Raw genomic sequence first — 18235 nt, forward strand, 5'->3', positions numbered from 1 at the left:
GAAGCCACCCACCCCACACCCTATTTCTAACTTTTAGATAATTGTTCTTAATAATACGTAGTGAAGTATTTAAGATCAGAGACATAGTGTTTGGGTTCTTAGCTCTGGGTGTAATAGCTACCTAAAAGTCTTTAAATGATATACTAATGAGGAAGGAATTGACTGGTCTTGGAAAGCTTCACGGAGAAGGGGATATGAGAGCTACATCTTGAAATATAAATTGTCTTCTGAAGATGACAAGTGGCAAGAGAAATTTCATCAGAGTTCCTTAGGCCCTTCTCACTAAGGGCCTACTCATATTCCATTTTATTTTAGACTTTTTTTAGGTGTTACTTTTAACAAGTTTGGTTATGAGGTTCCCCTGCTAATTGCAAGCAAATACATAATTGCAAAAAGCAGGCAACCATTACCGAAAGCAGAGGTAACAACCATTAGAAAGGGAAGAGAGAAATCTACAAAAAGAAGACATAGACATTTAAAAAACCTCATCAATAGACTCACACTCCCAGTGTGGACAAACAGCCTTTAGAGCAATAATTAATGTTCATAATACTGACCTCTGGCATGAAGAAGAGGTTAAATGGTTTTTAATATCTTCTAAGAAGAAAATATGTAATATATTTGAATATGACTTTCACCACAATAATTAAAATAAGTTTGGTGATTAAGGGGATAAATTATGCATTTCCTTAATGGTTCTGAACAAACAATATGTTACTGTACATAGTTTGCAACGTGCTCTTTATCCTATTTCGGACCAAAATAAATTTAATAGGAACATAAAGTTATAATGTAAATTAATAGAGAAAAACATGGCCTTTTAAACAACAATTTTGCTTTGCAGATAACTATTGGTTTACAGTGAAAAATAGTTTCATGAGAAGTATAATAAAATTTGATGCCAATAAACTTTGAAAACATTTAGTCCCTGGAACCAGAAAAAGCACACCCTTAACAATACTAACACCTCAAGTGTCTCTTGTTGGCAAGCCACTAGAAGTTTTGTCTGTTTGTTAAACATGGCCATCATCTAAGCTACAATCAGAGTAACAACACAGTATCTACTAGCAATAGCCATAAAACAATAGGGTTATTTCTCAGTACTCAACTGATGGATTTTCTTCCTTTTTAAAAAATTACAGGTTATGACAACTTGAAATCAAACTATTAAAAAAGAAGTGTTTTCTTTTGTCCATATTTGAAAATTCTAGTGCAAGGCAAAGAGGTCTTCTCCGGTGACAGTCATCTAAGTCATCCATGACCAAAATACCAAAGCAGAAAAGAATAATGATGGCAAAATAAAATTATAATGAAAATCTATAAAATTAAAATACAAAATAAAAAAAATTAAAAAAATACAAAATAAAATCCACAACTAAATCTTTTTTAAAGAATAACATCTAAACTTATTCTTTTAATGCTATCATAAAAACTATCTTTTATACCATTTTATTTTTTTCCTTAAAAAAGAAAATCAGGAATAGAGTGCCTCATTTATTTATGGGGTTAACTCACTTGTCCAAAGATTATAGTTGTGATAGTATATTGTACCAAAATTTAAATTAATAAATGCTTAATGGACACCTAAATTAACAACAGATTGTAAATCCTTTAAGGTAGATTAAGCAAATTCATTCTTTATCCTGGCAAATTCTTATACCTTAAAATCACTTGAAGTATGCAATGAGAAAAATACAAAATTCATAGGGAAAAGCATTTGCAATCCAAATACTGAGAATCAGAAATTTAAGTATAAGTTTATAAATGTTTTTAACAATTAAATAAAAATAAACCTTTAAGCAAGGTTTTATCATCTTTAAGATACAGCAATGGTATAATAAGAGCATGGAATTTTCTCTGTCACCTCTATAACCAAAAAGAGATCAGTAACTTTTTAATAAACATGAGGTGTAATCAAACAATATGGTGAATGTTTAAATTTAAAAAATGTATTACAGTAAAAGACACATTGCCATTAATCCCCCTCAAAATCCTCCCCCTCATTTTGAACACACTTATCCTATTGTTCTTGCCACTTTCTGAAGCAGTTTTGGAAGTCCTCTTTCATGAGTGCCTTTTGTTGCACTGTTATGGCTGCCTGGATGTCCTGAATCATTGACATTGGGGAAGAGTCAGAAGTGGCATGGTGCCAGATCTGGTGAATAAGGTGGAGGAGGACACACTGTAATGTTTTTATTTGACAGAAATTGCCATATACCAGAAGCGATGTGTGACACGGAGCATTGTCATGATGGAGGATGATTTACGGCACACTTGAAAACACACGTTCTGTCAACGGTAGCTCACACCCAACTGACTACACCAAACAAGTTGAAACTTGTCACACAGTGTTACTAAGGTTCCACATGCCACTTCCTGTATTGAATATCCCTGCATTTTCATTGGATGGCACTCCGCAGCAGCATTCACCATATATTTGGATCACAACAGAAAGACTCCATGTCAAATATCCCTCCTGGTATGGCAATTTCTGTCAAATAAAAACATTACGGTGTGTCTTCATCCACCTTATTCACCAGATCTGGCACCACGTGACTTCTGGCTCTTCCCCAAAGAGAAGAGCCAGAACCCCACTTCTGGCTCTTTCATGGTCAAAATGACCACGAAAGGTAAATGTTTTGAATCGATTTAGGACATCGAGGCAGCCACAACAGCACAAGTAAAGACACTCACGAAAAAGGACTTCCAGAACTGCTTCAGAAAGTGGCAAGAACAATGGGATAAGTGTGTTCGAAGCGAGAGGGAGTATTTTGAGGGGGATTAATGGCAATGTGTCTTTTACTGTAATAATTTTTTTTATTTAAACATTCACTCTATATTTTGATTACACCTCATAGTTAATGATAGTGTAAAATCTGACAAATTTAGTCATTCTCAGCAGAAGTACTTGGGTAAAAAATAAATTTAATACTACTTGTGGCAAATAGGGATTATGTTTTGAGGTGGTTTGATATAGGTAATATAATAATAACAAACAAATATTCTTAGTATACACATAAATTGTTTAATTGTAAACTGATGAAACTTACTATATGATTTTGAAAATTTACCATATTAGAAATGTATAATATTGTCTTTGTGTATAAAACGTCTCTCCTAAAGAGTTGATGTCACTTTAATCATTTGTAAAGGTGAATGAAAGTAGAGTGCATTTAATGATTATTCAAACATTTATATTAATAATAAAAATTTATATTTGTAGTAAATAATATAGTTTTATCAAAGGGAAATCATTTGTGAGTTCTTCCTTTTTTAAAACAACTATACACATTTTTGCTCAATCCATTACAACCAAATTATTTCCTTTAAACACTTACCTAGAAATTTCATCTTCTAAATACAAGGTCGAAGAATTTCAGTGCTAGAAGAATCCTTAGAGTCTACCCAGTGTTGGAGTATCCCAAATGTTGGTTGTCATCAGAAGTCACTGTGGTTTTTGTTGAAATGCAGACGGACAAGCCCTTCCCCACCCATCTGACTCAGTAGGTTTGGGGTGGGGTCTGGAAATAACCAGTATGTCCCTCCACCCCAAGATGACTCTCATGTAGGGGTCTACAGGTCATTAGGAAGAACAGCACTGTGGTACTCCCCCCACCCCCTCCCTAAAGCAGGAATCATGCTCTCACATCAACATCCTACTGAGGCCTTTTCTGCCTCAGACCATTCCCTCCCCAACTCCTGCAGGTAATTCTCGGCCTCTTGGGGCAGCCCGTTACACATCTAATGGAAGATTCTAATAGAAACCTTTACATTTAAAACATAAATCATTCCACACGGGCTTACATGAATATACTGATGCAAAGACACATGGAAATTTTAATTCATGAACAACTGACCTGCTTCTTCTGGTATTTGTTTATCAGATCCAAAAATAAGGCATAACATCTGGAATAGCTGGCCAAGGCAACACAGCAGTCATGGTAAGAAGTAAGTTTGCTGCAGAAATGCCAAATGAGAAAATAAAAATAAACTTTTTAAAAAAAATGAAATTCAAGTACACATAGTGTTACTTTAAATGCAGACCTTTAAAACATTGCCCAATGCATAAAAAGGAATCTAAAAATACTCCACACACCCATCCAGAGAAGGCTCTTGGAGGCTTGCTGTCTGCTCTAGGCTCTGGATTCATGGAGCAGGGAAATAAAAAAATTTCTTTGAAAAATAGAAATCTGAAGCCTCTAATACATATATATGGTGTAAATTTACAGAACGCCTGTGGTTCAGAAAATGGAAGCCAAGACATTTACACAAAATCTGGTTGAATACCAACCAATAAATCCTCTGGGACCCCATCAGTAGCAAATGTTAAATATACGAGGCTGGTAGTGATATATGAATATCAGGAAAAATAGATCTTAAGGCAAAAAGCCTTGAAAAAAGCTTCAAAATTTCTTTAAAAAGGAAGCATGCACACAAACAAATAAAACCCACAAGGCAATATTAACAACCTTACATCAAATTGGTAGATGTTCATAAATCTCTCATTAATTGATAGATTAATAGGTAAAACATCATTAATATTTTAAAAAGTTGACCATGTAATAGGCCATTAACAAATCTCAGTAAATTTTCAAAGAATATCTCACAGATCACATTCTCTGGTCAATGTATAATTAAATTAGAAATCAACTTTTAAACTAATTAAAAAACATACTTTTGGAAATCTAAAAACATAACTTGTGGGTCAAAGAAACATAAAAAAATACTTAAATATACTACAAATACTAAAAACCACTACAAATCAAAATTTGTGGGGTGTAGCTAAAGCAGTAATTAGAGGACAAGTATAGCCTTAGAAGACTGAAAAGAAAGTAATTGAGTTTCTAAGTAAAACAGTTAGAAAAAAAACATAATATACCCAAGTATAGTAGATGAAAAGGATTAATAAGGGTAAGAACGGAGGGAACAAAATGGAAAACAAACATACAATAGAGTGGATCGATGAATCTGTTGGTTTTTGCAAAAACTGGTAAAAAAAAAATTGGCAAACCTTTGGCAAGACTGATCCAAAAAAAAAAAAAAAGAGAAACATAAATAATCAAAATTAGGAATGAAAATCAGTATCAACAACGAAGAGGCAATGTAACGGTCGTTAAATGTATGAACTTGAGAGCCAGACTGGCTGGTTTGAGTTGCAGCTCTATGATTTACTAGTTTTGTGACCTGGGAAAACTATTGAACCTCTCTGCCTCAATTTCCTCATATGTAAAATGAAGATAATAATAGTGCTTACTTTTTAAAGCTGTTATAAGGAGTAAATAAATTAGTATTTGGAAAATACTTCGACTATTGCCTGGCACACAGTAGGCACTACATTAGTATTTATTACATAAGAAAATAAGTAAAAGGGGACATAATTGGAGATACAACAGAGATTAAAAGGATAATAAGAGAATATTTGGAACCATTTTATTTTGTTTGAAAAATTCGTATAAAAATATAACTTTCGAAACTGAAACAAATAGAAATAGGAAATGTGATTAGATATTTAACCATTAAAGAAAGTGAATCAGTAGTCAACAATATTCACACACACACACACACACACACACACACACACTCTAGATAAATAGCTTTTCAAGCAAATTCTACAAATTTTTCAAGAAAAACATGTTTCATTTTCACAAGTTCTTCTAGAAAAAAGTCAGAATACTTTCCAAACTCATTTTATGAGGCGGGTATAAAGTTGACACTAAAACCAGACAAGGCCAATTTGACAAAGGAAAAGTACAGATCAATCTATTTCATAACCATAGATAAAAAAAAAAAATCTTAAAACAAAATATTAGTTAACCAAACCTAGCAAAATGTAGTGGTTTAACATGAGAAAATCTATTCATGTAATCCACTACATTAATAAATTAAAAAAGAAAATCTATATAATCAAAATAGATTCAGGACAAGCATTTGAGAACATTTAACATCCATCAACACAGAAAATTCTTCTTTAACCTTCTAAAGGTATCTAAAAAACCCTACAACAATATTATTTTCAACTGATAAACCACAAAAATATTTCCTTTACAGTTGGGATAAAGGAAGCAGGCCCAACACCCTCACAACTTTGTATTGGACATCCTAAGCAATGCAGTAAGAAAGAGGTGGTGACAAAGATGAACAGCTATAATAATTAGCAAAAAATTATTCTTATTTTCAGATAACTCACATAGAAATTCCAAGAGAATCTGCAGATAAACACTTAGATCTAATATTAATCAAAGTCCCTGAATACAATATTAATAAGCAAACATCAATACTATTCATACACACCAGTAACAAACTATGAGAAAATGATTTTTTTTAAAAAACTACATTCATAATTACAGTAAAAGCCATGAAGAAATAAACAAAAGACATGTAAAATTTTTTGGAGAAAATTATAAAATGTTATTGAAAGACATAAAAAAAGATAGCATACATGTTTATGGATGAAAGACTCAATATCATAAACATGTCACTTACTTTACATACTAAGTACAGGCCCATGAAAAACCCCAAAGATCCTATCATAGACCTTAGCTGATTCTCCAATTTGTAAGGAAGAGAAAAGAAGAATTTGGATCTTTTTTTTTCTTTTAAATTTTTCAGTTACAACTGACATTCAATATTATTTTATGTTAGTTTCACATGTACAGCATAGCGGTTAGACATTTATGTAATTTACAAAGTGATCCCCCTGGTAAGTCTAGTACCCACCTGGTACCATATACACTTATTACAATATTATTGCTTATTTCCCTATGCTGTACTTTACATCCCTGTGACTATAACTACCAATTTGCAATTCTTAAACCCTTTGCATTTTTCACCCAGCCCCCACAACCTTCCTTCCATCTGGCAAACATCAGTTTGTTCTCTGTATCTATGAGTCTGTTTCTGTTTTGTTTGTTCATTTATTTTGTTTTTTAGATTCCACATATAAGTGAAACCATGTAGTATTTGTCTTTCTCTCACTTATTTCACTTAGCATAAGACCCTCTGCATACATCCACGTTGTCACAAATGGCAAGATTTCATTCTTTCTTATGGCTGAGTAATATTCCATTGTGTATATGTACCACATATTCTTTATCTAATCATCTATCAATGGAAACTTAAATTGCTCCCATATCTGGGCTATTGTAAATAGTACTGTAGTGAAAAAAGGGTGCATATATCTTTTTAAATTAGTATTTTGGATTTCTTTGGATAAATACCCAGAAGTCGAATTGCTGGGTGGTAAGGTAATTCTATTTTTACTTTTTTGAGGAACCTCCACTGTGACTGCACCAATGTGCAATCCCACCAACAATACACGAGGGTTCCTTTTTCTCCACATCCTCGCCAACACTTGTTTGTTGATTTATTGATGACCATCATTCTGACAGGTGTGAGGTGATACCTTATTGTGGTTTTAATTTGCATTTCTCTGATGATTAGTGACATTGAGCATCTTTTCATATGTCTATTGGCCATCTGTATGTCTTCTTTGGTGAAATGTCTTTCAGGTTCTCTGCCCATTTGTTAATTGGTTTGTTTTTTTTGGTGTTGAGTGTATGAGTTCTTCATAAATTTTGGATATTAACCCCTTATCAGATGTATCATTAGCAGATATCAGATACCTTCTCCCATTCAGTTGGATGTCTTTTCATTTTGTTGATGGTTTCCTTTGCTGTGCAAAATCTTTTTAGTTTGATACAGTTCCATTTGCTTATTATTTTTTCTTTTGTTTCCCTTGCCCACAGAGAATATCAGAAAAAAAATTACTAAAAATAATGTCAAAGAGTTTACTACCTATGTTTTCTTCTAGAAGTTTTATGATTTCAGGCCTTACATTTACGCCTTTAATCAATTTTGAGTTTATTCTTGTATACTTGCATGGTGTGAAAAGGTTGTCTAGTTTCATTTCTTTGCATGTATCTGTCCAGTTTTCCCAACACCACTTACTGAACAGACTCTCTTTACCCCATTGTATAGTCTTGCTTCCTTTGTCATAGATAAATTGACCTTACAGGCGTGGGCTTATTTCTGGGCTCTCTATTCTGTTCCATTGATCTGTGTTTCTGTTTTTATGCCAGTACCATGCTGTTCTGATTACTACAGCTTTGTAGTATAGTTTGCTAGCTGGTAGCGTGACACCTCCAACTTCATTCTTCTTTCTCAAGATTGCTTTGGCTATTCGGAGTCTTTTGTGGTTCCATATAAATTTTAGGATTATTTGTTTTAGTTCTGTGAAAAATGTTGGTATTTCGATAGGGATTGCATTGCATCTGCAGAGTACCCTTGGTAGTTTGGACATTTTAACGATGTTAATTCTTCCTACCCACGAGCACAGCATATGCTTCCATTTACTTGTATCTTCTTCAGTTTCTTTCTTCTACGTCTTATAATTTTCTGAGTACAGGTCTTTTACCTCCTTGTTTAAATTTATTCCTAAGTATTTTCTGATGCAATTGTTAATGGGATGGTTGTCTTAATTTCTCTTTCTGATAGTTCATTATTTTTGTATAAAAATGCAGCTTATTTCTGAATATTAGTTTTGTATCCTACTACTTTACTGAATTAATTTATCAGTTCTAACAGTTTTTTGGTGTCATCTTAGGGTTCTCTCTATATAGTATCATGCCATCTGCAAATGACAGGTTTACTTCTTCCTTTCCCATTTTGATGCCTTCTATTTCTTTTTCTTGTCTGATTGCTGTGGCCAGGACTTCCAGTTCTACGTTGAATAAAAGTGGTGACAGTGGGCAACCTTGTCCTGTCCCTGATTTTCAGAAAAATGCTTTTAGCTTTTCACCATTGAATATGATTTAGCTGTGGAAGAATTTGGATCTTAAAGGAGAAAAGAAGTAATGGATTCATCTTATTTTATAGCAAGACAAATTAAATCTATAATAGTAAAAACAGTGTGGTACTGGTCTGAAGATAGACCAAAGGAATGCCCAGAAACAGACCTACAAGTGTATGGAACCTTCTGTTTGATTGAGTAGGCATTTAAAATCAGTGAAAAATAGATGATGTGGTCACTAAAAGGTGCTGGGACAAATGACTATCCCCATGGTGGGGGAGGAATTAAATTGGATCCCTACATACCAACATACACAAAAACAAACTCTGTGTGATTTTATAGTACTTCAAAATAGAAGTCATTAAGTACCCAGAACAAAGCCACTTAGGAAAGTGTGGTTTGGAGTCACATTCTCAAACTGGTGTCAATTACCAATTCGGTCTTCAGGAAATTTTCTATTTCTTTAAATAATTACTTATTATAGTTCAAGAAAGGCCCAGGTCTCTTGAGAAGGATCACTACATAAAAACACTGGCAAAGAGCAATGAGGGAGGAAATACAAATGCATAATTAAAGGCTGTTGTGAAATTTAATGGCATCTTGTTTTGAGGCAACCTGAATTCAGATGACCGTCACTTCTGCAGTAAAGTAAGCTCATAAAAATGACTAATCAACGTATGAGCCAGAGTCCAAATAACTGAAATAAAATAACCTTCTATTACAAATCATCAGATCAGACTTTTTAAGCAATGGTCCCCTCTTTGAGTTAAAATCCTTAAGTATTGTTTCCAAGTGAATCAGAAAGTCTTCCATGTTTTGTTGGATAGTTCTTTACCTCTAATAAGCAAACAGAAATTTTTGTTTGTTTTGTAAGAATACTAGGATAACTCACAACTCATCAAAGAACTAAATTGACTTACACTCGATGAGTTTAGAATCACATTATAAATACACAGGAAATGGAGTCATTAGTTTAAATCATTCATTTTAAACTTGGGCTACTAGATTTACCTTTGCTGCTAGGAGAAGAAGGAAAAATAGGCTTCCGTGCCCGCCACACACACCAATATTAAAGATCACCTGAACCTGAAATGTAAGTGTTGGCATTTCTGTTAGGCTGCCTTGTTTTCCTCATCTACCTACCTGAACATTCTGGCAATGTTGGTGCAGACATCAGTGTCATCCAAGTACTGTCCCATCACTGTGCAGAGCTGGGGAAGGGCACTGATGCTCAGCAACTTTCTTCTTGCTAGTGGTGAATCAACCAAGTTTCTCAATGTAGCAGTCACCTGGGGGGAAAAACACGTTTGTATCGTTTCTTTAACTGGAAAATTAGCCAAAGTAATCAGCACAGCACAACTGATCCCATAAACTTCATTACATTGGTGGCTAAACCACGCCCATTATGTATCTCCCACCAGAGAACATGGGCCGTGGCACAAGTAGCATGAAAGGAAAACCAAGAATTGAATACAAAGAAAATCTACTTTGGTAATGAATGGAATATTCATGTTTGTAGCAAGTAGTACACCAAACCCCCAGGGTTCTAGAAATCATCATCTGGGTGTGTCATAAGATCTTCAATTGACCCAGAGACATGCCACATCAGTTCCACAGATTTGAAACTTCTCATTCCATATTCTTATATGTAGCACCAAATAATGCTGTGGCCAAAGAATATTTAAGACCGTTAGTTTCATTCTCTTCTAAGAGGCAAGTATTGGTTTCTTGCAAATTAGTCTTATTTTGTAAAAACTGTTGGGGAAAGCTATTTATATCAGGCTTTGTCTAAAAGTGGAGAAGAGACTGAATTAATAAATCCATAAAATGAATGTTGCTGTTATCTAATAATTTTAATAAGCAGTGTGATCGTTCCTCATGGAATAGTACAGGCAGGTTACTGGTTAAGACAGTCAGCTCAGGAGCTGGACAGTCTGCTCAGGTCGCAGCTCCACCCCTCACTAGGTTGGGTTAGTTAGTTAACCTCCCAGAGCACATTTTTCTCATCGGTAAAGTGGGGATGGTGACAAGTGCCCTGGAGTTGTAAGGATCCAATGAAATAAGATGGTGAGTCGCATTGCCAGTGCTAATCACCTAACAACAGCTCAGAAATCCTGGGTTCTATCTTCACCTTGGTTGTGGTACATCACATCCAAAATGTAAAAGAGAGATCACTGGACTTATAGTCAAATGATGGAGATTCAAGTCCTAAAGCTCTTCCTAGTTATATGATTGCTGCACTCACTCTTTCTTCAACTTCCCTATTTCCTCATCTGTGAAAAGGGGGGTTACAATTCCTGCTTACCTCTCAAGGTGTGTGTGTATCAAGCAGAAAACATGTAACAATGCTTCTGTACATCGTGAAGCATTATGTCTACATAAAGCATCATTACAGTCATACTCAATAAACTTTACATAATTATTAAGATGACATGTATCTTTGATTAGTTTTCCTTGGTAACAACAGCAACAAAACAATTTTGTTAGAATATAACTGACAACCTTGAAAGCAAAGAAAATATAAATAATACTTCAAATAAATGTGCACAAGTCTTTTGTAGTCAATTCAATTATATAGTAATTCAGTAAATGCTTCCCTGAAAGCTTCAGTATCCAAAACACTGGAGGGGAAACAAACTACGAGAGCGTTTCCCTTACTTACGGGTCTCCAATGTTGTCTCCTAAGCTAAGGAATGAGTCTTCTGTGAAGGCTAATAAACTATGGTAGGCAATACAGGCCTTTACCACCATACAATGGAAAATTCTCATCATCTGACCTTGGCTCCACCTGTTTCCCTCCTTCAGAGACGGCCCATGCACTCCAGCAAGTGCTGCTGCTTTATGTCAATCCATGAAATGACTCACAAGCTTTCCTACTCCAACACCAAGGAGCTCAGGAGAATGCTGACCTGAACCCAGGCAGGTGGAGACAGTGGGAGGCTGTGGAACACCCATTCTAACCACTTCACACAGGAACAATTCCTTTCCCTGGTCCCCGAGTTGTCACCGATTGCCAGCTTAAGCTACAGTCCTCTTGCTCCCCACATCTAACCTCTGGCAGGGCACACCGTCAGCAAGGGACAGTTGTTTTCTTAGAAGCTTTTATTTTCTTGTTTCCATTTTTCTCTCCCTTTCAATTCTTTTCCTCACCACATCAGAAAAGGTTAAGAGAGCTCATTTTGCCCCCAAAGTGCAATTTTTACAAATGGCCCTACTCAAGAGCAGAAGCACACATTTATCATGTGACACGTCATCGGATTTTAAATCCCTGTGCGCATTTACTGCGACATCACATTGGGTGGAGCGCACGTCATTGAGTCCGATCTGATACCTCGAATATTTCCACATTTGTCAGTTGTGATGCTGACAGAATAATGTATTTGAAACGTACCGCACACTTAATAAGTACACAGTAATACCTCAGGGCATGACACTACCGTTAACCCAGTTGCTCAGAGACATTCCAGAATCCTGCCTTTCTGCCTTTTTGTCACCTTAAGCTCTGCTGGCTTTTTGTGCTCGTAGGATAAGATTCCATTTCTTGACTGTGATCTACAGGGTCCTGTAGGGTCTGACTCTTATCAACCCCTCAAACTTCCTCACATACTATATGCTATTCACTAGGTTATATAATGTCTTATTGTCGGCCTACTCCTCTACAATAGCAGCTTCCGCGAGAACATATGTTCTGTCTGTCTTTTCACCATTGTGCTCCCACACCCAAATCCAGTGCCTGGCACACAGTGGGTCCTCAATCAATATTCGTGGATGCAATGAATGGACAGATGAATACCTACAAAGGAAAGACTGGGTGTAAATAAACAGATTAGGATATCAGAAAACCATGAATTAATATTTCTGAGGTAGGTGGATTTTAAGATGATTTTAAAGAAGAGGAATAAAAAATAATGGATGAAAGAAAAACAGACTTCCTGGAGGGACACTGGTCCTCTGTGGATTCCATATCTATCTCATTCATGACAGCAGCTTCTTTCTTGGCTCCTAATTCCCCCGACCCCCTTTCCTTTTCACAGCTGACTGGTCACCTCACCTACTTCTTCTTTCCATCAGGCGATTGCTGGATCAGTTTAAGCCTGCCTCATCTCTTTCCCAAGCTCTACAGTCCACTGATGGGGCTTCTTCCCAAGTTTCTCCATCTGGCTCATCTCCCCACCGTGGCTCCCTGCTGCCAGAAGGAGCAACTCAACCAATCTTCCCTGTCCAAAGACCTTCTCTGATTTACAGTGGGCAAAATACACCGTAAAGGATTAGAGGGCAAAATCCACATCTTAAAGGCTCTTCACTCTCTAAAGTACACTTCACCCCTCCAGCCTCACCTCCTCCTCCTCCTTCTCCCCAGCACACCTACCACCTTTCAGACTCTGCACCACATACAGCGTCCTCATCCTTAGACAACTTCAAGCCTTTGAATAGACCATTGCATCTGCCCAGAATGTCTTCCGCCATCACACTCCTGCACCCCTTTTCCAACCTGGCCACCTCCTACTCATTTTTTGGACCAAGCTCAGCCTCACTTCTCCTTGGTGAAGACATTTCAGCAGCTCATCATTACATCTCCCAGGTTAACAAACCATCTTGTTCATGCCTGTACTGCACCCATCACAGAATCATAACTACTTGTTTCATGCACCTTCTCTCCCATGGTGAGCTCCTCTAGGGTACAAACCATTTCTTGTTCCTCTTTCTACTCAGAGGACAATAAATATGACCATAAAACGCTGGCTGGATGAAACACAGAAGGAGAAGGAGGAATGAGGAGGGGAGGAGGGAAAAAGCAGAAAAGAGAGGAAAGGAGATGAAGGGACAAAAGAGATGGAAAGGCAGGCTTTTCCCCTTTAAGAAGCCTCTGGCAAGAAAGTGCCTGGATTAGCAGAAGCCTGATGGCAAACTAGAGTTTAAACCCCCAACGAAGAAGGATCAGGAGGAGGTCACCAGCAGATGCAGCAATGAAGGACCCCCATTTGGAGATGCTGGCTGTGAGCCACCAATTTCATTGTGTGGGTGGGATAGAGCCGAATGCTGAGCATAGACAAGCACCTTTTTCTGGGGGAAACATGTTAAAAAAAATTAGTGTGAGGACAGTCTGGCTAAATGCTGTGGTAACAGGAAAGGCGAATTCCAAGTCAGCCCACTTAACTCTCAACCTTGTTCCAACTTTGAACGGAGATATATTTGTGGAAATCATTAATGAGTCCTGTGCTCTGTAGCAATCTTTGTTCTCCAGCCCCCAGGAAAGCCCACCCACTGGGCCTGCCCCCAAAGCAGGAGTTGACCAAAGTCCAAGTTTTATGCTTGGAGAAATGTATCCGTATCTTTCTTAACTCTCTACTCTAATTTACAGTGTTCCTAACTCTACTTAGCTATACACTTTTCTATATGATTGTATATACTCTTTTAAGCCATCTCAAATACTTTATGACAAAAAAAAAGGAAGTGAAAGTTAGATGCATACAAAGTTGCCTGGTTAGTTTCTCAAGAACTTACTGGAACAATTCCCAACCTCTTAACTGTCATCTCACCAAGAAATAGCAAACTGAAAAACATGAATTTCAATTCTTATTCTTCCCATTTCCTAATGTACAACCCCTTGGGGCAGATATACTGAGTCAGAAGGCAACTAGAGGGAAGAAGAGAAAGGAGAAGAATGTGGAATTGATAATCCACAAAGGGGATTAATCAAATTTTAAGTGTCCTTCTTTAGTAGCAGCTATGGATGATGCCTGGGACAAAAGGGGACCTAAACTTTTGGTATACATCAAGGAAGAAATGTTCCATGTTCCAATGTTCTGGTTACTAATCTACTGCTGAAAACTGACTGAGCTACCCCCTACAACTTTATGGTGCTCATGTTTTCTGAGGCAGCTATTTCTCTCTGTATTTCCCCAGATTCCTTGATCATGAGAGATACTGTCCCCCCTCTCCCCACCCCCCTCAGAATGTCTAGGTAAAATGCCTGGTGAGTTTGGCAAAGCTGTTCTGTCTCACACTGAATTAGTTGGGCCTCAAAGTTCTTACCAAGCAGTCAACACTGAGAGATCCATTTTAAAGGGGAAAATTGTATTAAGAAGGGATTAGATCATTTATAAAGGTTCAAACAGCATTTTAGTGCAGCAAAATTAGAAGTCAAAAGATTTAGCATCTATTTTGTCAAATCAATTACAGGTATTTAATTATCAATTTCAAATTACGTTTTCAACTATTAATTGAAAACCCTTAGTAAACACTAGACATCTTTGCCTTAAAATACGAGGCCCTCCTGATTTAGATCACTGCACTTATGAACGACAACGTGGGGCCAGCAGCTGTGGCGCCATTCCCAGCACTGGGGTAGGCGCAAGGGGGGAGGGCTGACTGGTCCCCAGTGGATGAGCCTCTCTCTTCCCTTCTACTACCTCTCCATCAGCATCCTCCGTCCCCAGGGAACTCACCAGATTCTGCCTTGGAGAGAATTCAGCCATCAGAGCGGCCCCAGGTCAGAGGCGCTTGTAGCTCACTGCCTACCACAGAACTCCTGTGGAGGACCATCAGGAGTAAACAGGTTTCTGGGCCAGCCCGGGAGCTTCACCACCAATCATGACATTGTTCCTTGGAGAAACATTTTCCAATTTCAAAAACCATTTTTCAAAGAAGCCTTTGGAACATAAGGCCGTTGGAAACTGAATGGTTAATAGTTTGGAAACTTATTATGTTTCTTCTACCAAAATTAGCATCAAGATTCAGTTTTATTTATTTTTATACATTGAAAACTACCATGAAAAGGATTTGAGCAGCTACTTTATGGCTTGTAAGACTATCTCATGAGCTTGATCTCATTTGCTCCCTAAATCAACTCCATGAGGCAGATAGGAAAAGTATTATGAACCCCACTTTTCAGATGAGGAAACTGAAGCCCAGAAAATTCACTGGCAACAGGTAGGTGGATGTCGTGGGCTCTGACTCCTTGTCTGTTGTTTCCACCACTCCATTTGGTTATCCCTAAAAGCATTTTATTTCTCAATCATCTGGAATATCTATAACCAAAATCCCTCGAGCTCTATCTCAACTTAACTGCCAACTGCAAAATGGTTCACTTCCCGCTGATGATGTAAAAGAAAAAGCCGCCAGAGACCGCAAACAATGTCAAATGATTTAAAACCAAAGCCACACCATTTTCCAAACTCAGCAAAACCATCTCCCTCTATTAATAAAAGCACATTCATTTTTTTTGGATTTGTGCCCAATTGAGACCACATATATGCCAAAACCAGAGCCTATGTGGTAACCCGAGAAGTTTCATATTGCTTCATATACAATTAGTACAGTTCTGGCTGAGACAAAAGCAAGCAGTGATAATATGCCACTATATACACGAAACCACTAGTACCAAAAATTCCTAAGCATTTTATTGGTGTTAAGAAACATGCATATGAAAGCAATATTAATTCATAATCCTCGGTAACACTTGGTGCCTGGCTTTGGAGCCTGTTTGGCACATTCCTTCCATGGGTGTCCTGCTTCTGTCCTCCTCAAACCTTCAACGCCCTACTTTGAGACTCTATTTAACGTTTGCCTATGTTTATTACTGTTTTTCCATTTACTGCCTCTTTATCAGTTACCTTGGCAAAATAAGTAGGTAACTGATTCGTCTAGTTGTGGCCATTATACGTATCAGTATAGTTGAAATTTTGAAAGTCATATAACTATATAGATTGCCAATGTGGTCAAATAAGAGAAACCAGTGTGAAAAGGTAATGCAACTACCGAGTATTAACACCCGTTTTCACAATTACTTGTTATAGTGACATTTCTTTTTTTTTTTTTTTTTTTTTTTTAATTAATTTTATTGGGGTGACAATTGTTAGTAAATTTACATAGATTTCAGGTGTACAATTCTGTATTACATCGTCTATAAATCCCATTGTGTGTTCACCACCCAGAGTCAGTTCTCCTTCCATCACCATATATTTGATCCGTGACATTTCTTTATTACCACTACTAATACATCTACAACGGAGAGATGAAGCTGAGCAGATACGACAGCAACTGAAAAGCAAATGGCTCTCCCCAGACACAGTAGGTGTAGGAATACGGACTTCCCACGCTTGATGTTCCTTCCTTGTGAGGAGACATCCTTTAGCCACTCTACACCCCTCACTTCCTGTTCATGAGCGCACGGTGTTCCCCTCTGCTCCTCCAGGGGCAGGCGCAGCCTGGGACTGGGTGGGCAAGTCTAACTCAGGGGTTCAGAATTAGAAAGCATGCCTGCCTCAACTATTACGTTGGTGCAAAAGTAATTGCGGTTTTGCCATGGTTTTTTTTAACCTGTTAAACCGCAATTACTTTTGCACCAACCTAATATAAACTACAGCCTTCAACCATGGTGATAACCTTCCCCCCATCCCCATCTGCCTTAGTTTTTCTCATTTCCAAGTTCAAAACCCCAGGCATTACACATTTGGAGGGGGGCCTCTGAGTCTCCCCACATCTTCAGATATGCTGTCTCCAGAGAAGGTGAGGTGAACATGAGTTGCCTGTGTGTCGCCCCAAGAAAGGGAAGAGTAGGCCCTTCCCTTTGGGTGGTTAGTAATACTACCGGGGATTCCTTTCTAGGAAGGAAACTTCATAAGTAGAAAATCCCTGTCGCCTTCCCAAAAACTACATTGTTAAAAAATCAGCAAGCTGAATAACCAATACCAAACATTAAGAGAAAAAAGTTTCATCAAATCTCAAAAACAATATGCTAATAAGCAAAATCAGCCAGACAGCACTGTAGTTAACTGTATTGTACCCTACCAATTTCCTGGTTTTAATAATGATTTAATAATCATTACATAATATGTCGCCACTGGGAGAAGCTGGGTGATGGGTACACTGGACCTCGCTGTACTATTTTTGCAACATCTTGTGAATCTATACTTAGTTCAAAATAAAAGTTTTAAAAAAGGCAGACACAAAAAAGTACACCCTGTACATTCCATTTATATTAAATTCTAGAACAGGCAGAGCTTATCTGTGGTGAAAGAGATCAGAAAAATGGTTCCCTTTGGTGGTTGGAGAGTGGGAATGAACTGGGAAGAGGGAGGAAATTTCTGAGGTGACAGAAATATTCTGCATCTCAATAGAGGTGTGGGTTACATGGCTGTATGCTTTTGTCAAAACTCATCAAACACGTAATATATGAGCATTTCACTGGATTGTAATAAATTATAAACCTCAATTAAAGCAATTAGAAACAAATGATGGAATCTGCTTCCTATTCAAGCAAAATATTCAAAAGAGATGCCTTAAAAATATTTTTTCCCTGTTTAATCATCAAATCTCCAATAAAATAACCTGTAAGAATTTAAGAAATATAAGCATGAGAATGTTTGCTCCCATTTTATAAGTACGCAGTTTATTTCTTCCGATAACCAGAGCAAGTTTCCATCAGGTGGAAGTGACTGCTAT

General features: G+C 37.2%; 1 protein-coding gene across 3 annotated transcripts in view; it reads right to left on the reverse strand.

Annotated features, from left to right (window-relative positions):
* ARMC2 (armadillo repeat containing 2) overlaps positions 1–18235 on the reverse strand; it is a 103692-nt gene that overhangs the window by 24027 nt on the left and 61430 nt on the right. For all 3 annotated transcript variants that reach the window (XM_081045196.1, XM_081045194.1, XM_081045195.1), the window contains 2 exons: positions 9932–10077; positions 3858–3957 (listed from right to left, as the gene is read on the reverse strand). In XM_081045196.1, coding sequence (XP_080901322.1) covers positions 3858–3957; positions 9932–10077 — 246 coding nt within the window. The remainder of the gene's footprint in view (positions 1–3857; positions 3958–9931; positions 10078–18235) is intronic.

Source organism: Rhinolophus hipposideros (genome assembly GCF_964194185.1).
Source record: "Rhinolophus hipposideros genome assembly, chromosome: 3".
Classification (NCBI taxonomy): domain Eukaryota; kingdom Metazoa; phylum Chordata; class Mammalia; order Chiroptera; family Rhinolophidae; genus Rhinolophus; species Rhinolophus hipposideros.